At 34.3% G+C, this 10,227-nt stretch overlaps 1 protein-coding gene across 10 annotated transcripts in view; it reads left to right on the top strand.

Annotated features, from left to right (window-relative positions):
- Positions 1–10,227, top strand: part of ATG4C (autophagy related 4C cysteine peptidase) — a 193,654-nt gene that overhangs the window by 14,178 nt on the left and 169,249 nt on the right. For 7 of the 10 annotated variants that reach the window (XM_037743126.1, XM_037743122.1, XM_037743121.1 and 4 more), the window contains 2 exons: positions 5,026–5,191; positions 6,362–6,445. In XM_037743126.1, the coding sequence (XP_037599054.1) occupies positions 5,116–5,191; positions 6,362–6,445 (160 nt within the window). In that variant the 5' untranslated portion in view covers positions 5,026–5,115. Of the gene's footprint in view, positions 1–4,369; positions 4,448–5,025; positions 5,192–6,361; positions 6,446–10,227 lie in introns of those variants that run through there. The other 3 variants (XM_037743125.1, XM_037743127.1, XM_037743123.1) reach the window with 2 other exon arrangements.

Below are 10,227 nucleotides of genomic sequence, written 5' to 3'. Positions count from 1 at the left end.
GGTTCAGGCAATTCTCCTGCCTCAGCCTCCTGAGTAGCTGGGATTACAGGCACGTGCCACCATGCCCAGCTAATTTTTTGTATTTTTAGTAGAGACGGGGTTTCACCATGCTGACCAGGATGGTCTCGATCTCTTGACCTTGTGATCCACCCGCCTCGGCCTCCCAAAGTGCTGGGATTATAGGCGTGAGCCACCGCGCCCGGCCGAGGAGCTAAATTCTTAAATACGCTTGGGTTTATTTCTCTGCTCTCTGTTATATTTTATTCAGTATCCTCCTGTGCTAATAAGAAAAATAAGTTTAAATGGTACTAAATTTTATTGTAGTTTTATAATATGTTTTAATATGTGGTAAGGCAACTCTCCTTTTCATTAGGAATTTTTTGTTATTCTTTATGAAGTGTCCCAATTTGTAAATGGTTCAAGGGATTATCTTTCAAAATAATCTCTGATTTATCCAAAGTTAAGATTTTTAGGAACAGCCATTTTATTATTTGTTTATTTATTTTCGAGTATCTTGTTCTGTCATCCAGGTTGGAGTGCAGTGGTTCAGTGATAGCTTACTGCAGCCCTGACTTCCTGGGCTCAAGTGATCCCCCAACCTCCCTAGTAGCTGGGACTATAGACACATGCCACCATGCCTGGCTAATTTTTAATTTTATGGGGAGAAAAACTTACTATGTTGCCCAGGCTGGTCTTGAAAACTCCTGGGCTCAAGGAGTCCTCCCCTCTTAGCCTTCCAAAGTGTGGGGATTACAGGTGTGAGCCACCACGCCTGGCTCCATTTAAATTTTTGTTACAGAAATAAAGTGGGTTTCAGTCATTATAGAAGAATGGAATTTAATTTTAGTCATATGAAAAGTAACTATGCTGAATTATTTTTTAAACTAGCAACAACTCATCTTTAGTTTAATCTTATGATAATAATTTTATCATTCTTGACTACTCTATCTGACAATGATAATGAAAGTATTTTTATAGAATAGTTAGAGGGTGTTCCAAAGGCATTTCAATTGTTTCAAGCTCGGGGGTAAAGTTACTCTGAGTAAATAATGTAGCTACATAGCAGGAGTTTTGACTAAAAAGAAAACAACACTAAGTTATTGTTATTATTGTTAAGGTACTCTAAGTGCCTTGAGGTTAGAATATTTGTTTTATTAATTTCTGTGTCTATCACAGCATTTTTTTTAATTTTTAATTTTAAATTTTGTGGGTACATAGTAGGTGTATATATATTCATGGGGCATGTGAGATGTTTCGATATAGACATGAAATGTGTCATACTTACATCATGGAAAATGGGGTATCCATTCCCTCAAGTGTATATCCTTTGTGTTACAAATAATCCAATTATGCTCTTTTAGTTATTTTAAAATGTTCAATTAAATTATTATTGACTATAATCGCCCTGTTGGGCTATCGAATACTAGGTCATATTTATTCTTTCTATTTTTCTTTTTGTACCCATTAACCATTCCCACCTTTCCCCAATGCTCTTATTACCCTTCCCAGCCTCTGGTAACCATCCTTCATACTCTGCCTCCGTGAGTTTGTCCGAGCATCTTACCTTGCTTATTTATTTACTTAGGAGTCATTATCTAAGATACAGACTTCTCCATATAACATGTCTAATTGCTCACTGTCTTTATTTTTTCCCCATCTGGTTTAAGGCTTCTTGATTTTCACACTTGCTGAGGACTGTCCTCCAGCCTCTACTGGTGGCTGGTGATGGGAACTGTCTGAACCAAAAATTCTTCCCTGTGGCCTTCTTTCTTTCTGACTTAGGAAGAAGATACATGCATGTACATTCTCTCATTTAAAAATTTTAGATTTAAAAGATTCAAGCTTGGTGGCTTTTTAAATATAAATTTTTTAAATTCTAAAAATAATAAATTCTAAAAAAATAAAAAATAATCAATGTGTAAGATTAGGAAAATGTGGGCAATTGTGGTATAAAAATAACCACAGAGAAACTACTTTTAATATTTTGGTATACTTCTTTTCTTACTTTCTAACTCCTTTCATTCCCCCCTGCTGTCCCTGCCCTTCCTGTGTCATATGATACATAAGTTTCAGATTCTGCATAGTGTTTCCCCATTTTAGGAGACATTTTTAATGGATGTATAATCCATCATGTGGATGCACTATATATAATTCACACATTTTATAAACTCTCTTCCTTTTCTTGCTTTTCCAGAATTTGCTAAATTATATATGCGGTTTTCTTGAGGAAAATTCTTCTTTTCTTTATTCTAGTGTCAGTTAAAAAAAATTCTAATTCTGGTGAGAGTGCTGCTAATGATATACCTATATTTCATATCAGTTCATTGATTCCTTTAATAAATATTTTTGAGAACCAATTGTGTGCCTGGCAGAATTTAAGGACATTCAGTTATAGTATAGTGCAATGAGTGTGATGATCCAGGAAAACATAGGATCCTATGAGAACTAAGAGGAGGACACCTATCTTAGTTTGAAGTTTGGAGATAGTAGTCAGGAAATCTTACCAATCTTGCCAGAGGAAGTGAAACTGAAGCTGGGTTTGAGGGACTCCATGTTAGTAAGGTAGTCATACAGTGAGAGTGTAGTAAGGCACTTGAGGTAGAGGGAACAGATGCAAAGATATGGAGGTATCCGACAACATACCAAGTTCAGGAAGCTTTTATATTAATATTAAATGTAGTTTCAGCATATGCTGCATGTGAAGTAGTAAAAGAGGAAGCTGGTAAGTAGGCAGAGGTTATTTCATGAAGGTTCTTAAATATCCTTAAGTACTAGGAACTGTGCCAAGTGCTAGGTGTATAAACAAAGAAAGCAGAGTCCCTGAGGAATGTGTTTATAGCTTTCATTCTCATATATACATCAGCAGTTCTCAAATCAGTATGCCTAGCCCAGACCTCTCCTTTGAGCTCCAGAGCTATATATCCAACTGCCTAGTTGATTGACATCCCGAGAATGTAGCTAGAGTGTAAGTTCCAAGGAAGTAGATATTTCATTGTCTTTGTTCTCAGTGTACTTGCAGTGCCTAGAACACTACCTGGCAATAATTTAATGATTTAGGAAAAGAACGGCCAGGTGTGGTGGCTCACGCCTGTAATCCCAGCACTTTGGAAGAACGAGGCAGGTGGATCACAATGTCAGGAGTTCAAGACCAGCCTGGCCAAGATGGTGAAACCCCATCTCTACTAAAAATACAAAAAAATTAGCCAAGTGTGGTAACAGTCACCTGTAATCCCAGCTACTCGGGAGGCTGAGGCAGAGAATTGCTTGAACCCGGGAGGCGGAGGTTGCAGTGAGGCTGAGATTGCACCACTACACTCCAGTCTGGGCGACAGAGTGAGACTGTGTCTCAAAAAAAGAACAACAATAACAAAAAAACAAAACGATTCTTTGCTTGTGTTTCTCAGAGACATCTTAAATACTACATATCTCAAATCAAATTCATAGTCTTCACCCTCTAACTTCTCCCTTTCCTGATGTTTCCTATTTCAGTGACTGGCACCATCTTTGGCATATCCCTGTTCTTTACCTTCCATATCCATTGTTATCACCAAGACATACTGAATTTTCTACATGCTTCCTCAGCTGTCCATTTTTCCATCTTCACTGCTCCAAGTCCAAGCTATCGTCTCCTAGTCCTGTATAATATAGGTTCAGCATCCCTAATCTAAAAATCAGACATCTAAAATTTTCCAGGATCTGTAACTTTTTGAGTGCCAATATGATGCTCAAAGGAAATGCTCACTAGAGCATTTTGGATTTTTGGATTAATGATGCTCAACTAGTTAGTATACATAATGCAAATATTTTTAAAAATGTAGAAATCCAAACACTCCCAAGCATTTTGGATAAGGGATACTCAACCTGTAGGAGTAAACTCATTGTCTATTCTTGTTCCTTTCCATGTTCTTCTTCATGCTGCTATTGAAGTAAAACAAACCAACCTACTGAATCTGGTTATGATATTCCTGTTTGAAGCAAATTGCTCTTAGGATAAAGAACAAAATTTTTAACCTGGTCGACAAGACCCTTTGTGCTTTGGGATCTGTATAACCATATAACCTCATCTCATGCCGTTTAAAAAATTTTTTTAGGCTTTTCTGTTTTCTAGTCACATTGACTTTTTAAGTTCCTCTAATAGACCATGCTTTCTCCTGGCTCATAACTATGATGTATGATTAGTAACTTTTAATACACATTATAAAATGGAATGTCTTTTGTAATAGAAATGAATGTATCAAATTTTAGAGTAGATATTTATAACCCTAAAAGGGTAATGTTCTGTGCAGCATTCTTTTCTTGAAAAGTAAACTGTCTGTGAATTATTGCAAATAAGCACAAGCATTTTCAGTTATAATTTGTTCCTTTTCAGCTTATGTCACACATCTCAATTTTCCCTGAAGTCAGTAATAAAACAATCACTTACGAGCTACATTTATTCTATTTTAAAGTAAGAAAATGTTTTCTGTTATAAATTTAAGCCATTCTGTTTTTTTAACTGATGCAGTATGGAAATAGGAAGGAAATGTAGGAAATGTCTTATTCAAAAAACAAAACAAAATAATTAGACTTTATGTGAAAGTACTGACTAATCAATGTAAGTGGAAGTCTTCATTCTGAAGATAGTCAAGATTTTTTTTATAAGATTTCAAATCACCTTTTCTAATTACCGATAAAAAAAATTTTGAATATTCTCACTAGCACCAATGTACCAGAGCAGAGCTGTGTTACTAAACTGATTTATTGTATTCAGCTGTGAACAACTGGAGGAGATTATTGCTAGGTTTATTGCTGCATATTTGGTAGTAAAGGTTTTTTGTAATTAAAATATAGAATATCTTATTCTATAAGATTTTTGTTTGTAGATGAGAAATTGGTTTTCTGTTTATTTCTGATGGTAAAAGAGAAATTGTTTTGTTCATTTCCAGTTAAATTGTATTTAATCACTTAAGTAACTTTAACAGGTATGGCTTCATATAACCATATATACTGTATACTAATTTCTTATTTTTCCTTAATTTTTTAAAGGAGTTTTTAAAGGAATTTTTAATGAGTATAAAAGATTAAACTCTACAGAAGAATGCAATCAAGTGATGGCTGTTCCTTTAGAATTTGAATATGGAGGCTACAGGAACAGATGAAGTTGACAAGCTAAAAACTAAATTTATATCTGCTTGGAACAACATGAAATATAGTAAGCATCATGTTTTAAAAATTGTATAAATCCAGAGAAATATTTGACAATATACATCAGCTTCCTTCTTAAGTCACTGACAATTACTTGAGAACAAATGGATACTTTACTTTTTTTGTTTGTTTCTTTGTTTTTAAACGGAGATGGGGTTTCACCATGTTGGCCAGGCTGGTCTTGAACTGCTGACCTCAGGTGATCTGCCCACCTCGGCCTCCCAAAGTACTAGGATTACAGGCGTGAGCCACCAAGCCTGGCTGGCATACTTTACTTTGAATGAAACATTTCTATAAGGAATATAGTTAAAACTGTCTCCCGAAGAAGGAGCCAAGTATTATCATAAACATTGCTTAGAAACTCAAGCATATGATGTGGTCTCCCCCCTCTTTTTTTTTTTTTTTTCAGGTTGCTGGAGTATATTAATATCCTCGTGGCTTGTATAGTTTTTTTTTTTTTGGTGTTCTAAAGCATATAGAATTTATTCAGGTGATGATAATACTTTGGCTTTTCAGATACAATTTCAGGCAGCCTCATCTCTGTGCCAGGAAATAAGCAAAATAGGCCTCTTCACACAGAAAATAGATGGTAAAGTTCCTGCACTGATACCTCTGATATTTCTCCTAGATCTTATTTTTAACCTAGTTCCTTTTGGTTTGCATACAAATCCAATAAGAATTATATGGAGATTTTTGAAGCCTACCTAAGATGGAGAAGTACTTGGACAGAACCAGTTTGAATAGGAAAAAAGCTCATATTCGTAAAATAAGTGTGAAAACAGAATTCAGTAAAACACCTTGATAATACAAATTCGGGAAAAGCACAATTGGCAGTTTAAATTTTGTACCATAAGAACATGGTGAGAACTTGATAAAGACCATTGTGACCTATCTGAAAATAAATTAAAATTAAATATTTTTCTTTCTTACATTCTTTAATTGGATAGTTTTAAAAGTGTATTTAAAATTCTTAACTTTATTTGAAACTAGGATGAATGGCTTGTATTTCCAGTTCATTGTCCAAATACTGTATTTTGCAACTGTTGTCAAAAATGCACATCCATAAGTAATAATCGATGGTTTGAAATTAAACAAAAGAAAATACTGCTAGACTTTTAGTCTGAAATCTTTTAATTGTAAGACGTTTTCTTTCTTTCTTTTTTCTTTTTTTTGTTAGGTTGGGTGTTGAAAACAAAGACGTATTTTAGTAGAAATTCTCCTGTATTATTGCTTGGAAAATGTTACCATTTTAAATATGAAGGTAAGTGTAAAATTTGTAAACCATTTAAAAATTTTTGTAGAAATCATCATGTAACTTTTCATTGTTTCATTTCTAAATTAATCTACTTTTGCAATATATTTGCTAAGTATTTGTATTTCATATAACCCATAATATATTACCATGTGGTTTGGGTTTCTTGTTAACTACTTCAGGATAAGGATCTTGTAATTTTTTGTTATATCCCCATAATTCTGGACTTACAGTATGAATACTAAGTAAATATTATTTGAATTGATATGTTAATATTCTTTGTCAAATTCTCTGATAATTAAAAGTATCACCTTAGTTAATCTAAAACTGATAATTTTTAAAATTATTAAGGATGTTTCAGTATCTGAAATTGACTTTACTTGATGGCTTTGAATTTCCATGTATACAAATTCTTTCAATAATTATCTTATATTTTCTTTTAATGATTCGTGTTACTCATTGGGTGCCAGGCACCATGCTAGGCTCTTAAGGAAATATCTTTTTTTTTTTTTAATTATACTTTAAGTTCTGGGGTACATGTGCTGAATGTGCAGGTTTGTTACATAGGTATGCACAGGCCATGGCGGTTTGCTACACCCATCAACATGTCATCTACATTAGGTATTTTCCTGAGGCTGTTCCCTCCCTTAACCTCCAAACCCTGACAGGACCCTATATGTGATGTTCCCCTCCCTGTGCCCATGTGTTCTCATTGTTCAGCTCCCACTTGTGAGTGAGAACATGCAGTGTTTGGTTTTCTGTTCTTTTGTCACTTTGCTGAGAACGATGGTTTCCAGCTTCATCCACATCCCTGCAAAGGACATGAACTCATCCTTTTGTGTATCTGCATAGTATTCCATGGTGTATATGTGTCACATTTTCTTTATCCAGTCTATCATTAATGAGCATTTGGGTTGGTTCCAAATCTTCTATTGTGAACAGTGCTGGAATAAACATACGTGTGCATGTGTCTTTATAATAGAATGATTTATAATCCTTTGAGTATCCAGTAATGGGATTGCTGGGTCAAATGGTATTTCTAGCTCTAGATCCTTGAGGAATAGCCAGACTGTCTTCCATAATGGTTCAACTAATTTATACTTACACCAGCAGTGTAAAAGCATTTCTATTTCTCCACATCCTCTACAGCATCTGCTGTCTCCTGACTTTGATGATCGCCATTCTAACTGGCATGAGATGGTATCTCATTTGGTTTTCATTTGCATTTCTCTAATGATCAGTGATGATGAGCTTTTTTTCATGTTTGTTGGCTGCATAAATGTCTCCTTTTGAGAAGTGTCTGTTCATATCCTTTGCCCACTTTTTGATGGGGTTGTTTTTTTCTTGTAAATTTGCTTAATATTAGCCCTTTGTCAGATAGGTAGATTGCAAAAATTTTCTCCCATTCTGTAAGTTGCCTGTTCACTTTGATGATAATTTCTTTTGCTGTGCAAAAGGTCTTTAGCCTGAGTAGAGGGCATAGGTTCTGGCAGTGAGAAATTACTGATGACTTTTGAGAGGGCATTTTTACTAGAGTGGTAAGAATAGAAAAGTAAAAAAAAGTCATGTTAACAGCAGCTAGCCTACATTTACTGATGCCATGATAGCGCTATTTACTATGGCTCCATAATATGTGCTAAAGCAAAATTGCACTGTTTTATAGAATGAATAGTTATGATACTGGAGTAGAGAAGAACTTACTTTTGTATTTTGAGACAGTTTCTTGCTCTGTTGCTCAGGCTGGAATGCAGTGTCACAATCATAGCTCACTGCAGCCTTGACCTCCCTGGGCTCAAGTGATCCTCCCACCTCAGCCTCCTAAGTAGCTGGGACCACAGGTGTGTGCTACCACACTCAGTTAATTTTTTATTTTTATTTTTTATAGAGACAGGGTCTCCCTGTGTTGTCTAGGCTTGTGTCGAACTCCTTGGCTCAAGCGATCCTCCCATCTTGGCCTCCCAAAGTGATAGAATTACAGGCTTGAGCTACTGTGCCAGCCAAGAACTTGTATAAACTGTGAAACACAGTCTATAAAGGGAAATATTAATCAGTTTGACTAGATAAAATTAAAAATATCTACATGATATTTATATAAATATATAAAAATATACATAAATAACATATATTTAATGTATATAAACATATTATATATGTTTATATACATGTATATTAAAAATATATACACATGTATATATATAATTACATGTGTATACATGTATGTGTATATAAATATACACATAGACATATCTAGACATATAATGTATATAATATATATAGTTATAGTTATTTTATAAAATAAAATATTTAATATATTACTTAGATATGTAATATATAATTATATATTTATAATTATTATGCATATATAATCAAGAAAGATTCATCTCCAAAATAATAAAGAACCACAAATGAATATGTAATGAATATGAAAAACATGAATAACCCAAGAAAAATGAACCAAGAATGTGAAGAGGTGCTGTTTAAATAGAAACTTGAATGGCCAGTCAAGCATAAGAAAATGCATATCCTGGTAATAAGGGGAATGCAAATTAAAACGAGATACTATACTTACTTAATCAGATGTAATATACAAAAATTTAAAGGTTTGATTATATCAAGTGTTAGCAAGGGTGTGAAGAAATACAAAGTGAAACACTGCTGGTGGAAGGGTAAATTGGTATAACCTCTTTGTGAGAAATTTGAGAGTACCTAGAAAAATACGGAATATATATAGCTTACGACCCAGCATTTCTTTCTTTTTTTTTTTTAAGATGGTTGGTGGGTGATTGAGTTATATGCTAAATAATGATCTTGAGTCACAACAGACTTTGACAGTGTTTCCCAATAATCAATGATCAAATATTAAAATGAGTTTAACAAACATGTATGTATTGGATACATAAAATACATTGCTACTAATTTTTTAAAATACTGAATTATATTCTAGAGTGATTAGAATAAGAAAAAATGTATCTTATATTTACAACCCAGCATTTCTAAGACCCTTAAGTATTTACAGGGAAGTTCTCTATATGTGTGGGAAACACGTACAAGAATTTTATTGTAGCTTTAATAAAAAACTGGAAGCAACTTAAGTATTCACAAGAAGAGGATTGGATGAATAAAGTTATTCATTCATTCTATAAGTATTTATTGAGAACTTACTGTGTGCCAGGCACTGGGGTTACTGCTAAAAGTATGAAACACAATCTTTACTCTCAAGAAACTTACAGTCAAACAGATGAGAGACATTACATAATTAAAAATAATTCCATTATGATATTGATGATGAAGCATAAGTACAGGCTATTAAGAAACTGTTAAGGTGGAACAAATCAGAAGGGATATTATTGAATGCACATAAGGAGAAAGCCTATTGCAAAATGGCGTCAATAATAAGGGGATTTGTGTTAGACGTAAGCAGCGGTCCTGAGGGTGGGGCTGGCTCTAGGTTGTTTAACTTGGTGACTTAGTAACATCATCAAGCACCCATGTCATAATCCATCTTCCTACTCAATCTCAACATGTTGTGGTCACCTCATACTCCTTATAGTAGCAAGTGTAGGATATATGAAATACATGCTATATGATACATGAAATATATGATATATGAAATAATTCAGTGGAAGGACTTTTCCTTCTTTGTATTATTTCTTATAAATACTTAAATTTCAGGCCGGGCGCGGTGGCTCACACCTGTAATCCCAGCACTTTGGGAGGCCGAGGCGGGTGGATCACGAGGTCAAGAGATCGAGACCATCCTGGTCAACATGGTGAAACCCCGTCTCTACTAA

Source organism: Cebus imitator, unplaced genomic scaffold, assembly GCF_001604975.1.
Source record: "Cebus imitator isolate Cc_AM_T3 unplaced genomic scaffold, Cebus_imitator-1.0 Scaffold135, whole genome shotgun sequence".
Classification (NCBI taxonomy): domain Eukaryota; kingdom Metazoa; phylum Chordata; class Mammalia; order Primates; family Cebidae; genus Cebus; species Cebus imitator.
Note: the sequence above shows the minus strand (reverse complement) of the source record. Positions and strands in the feature narration are given on the sequence as shown.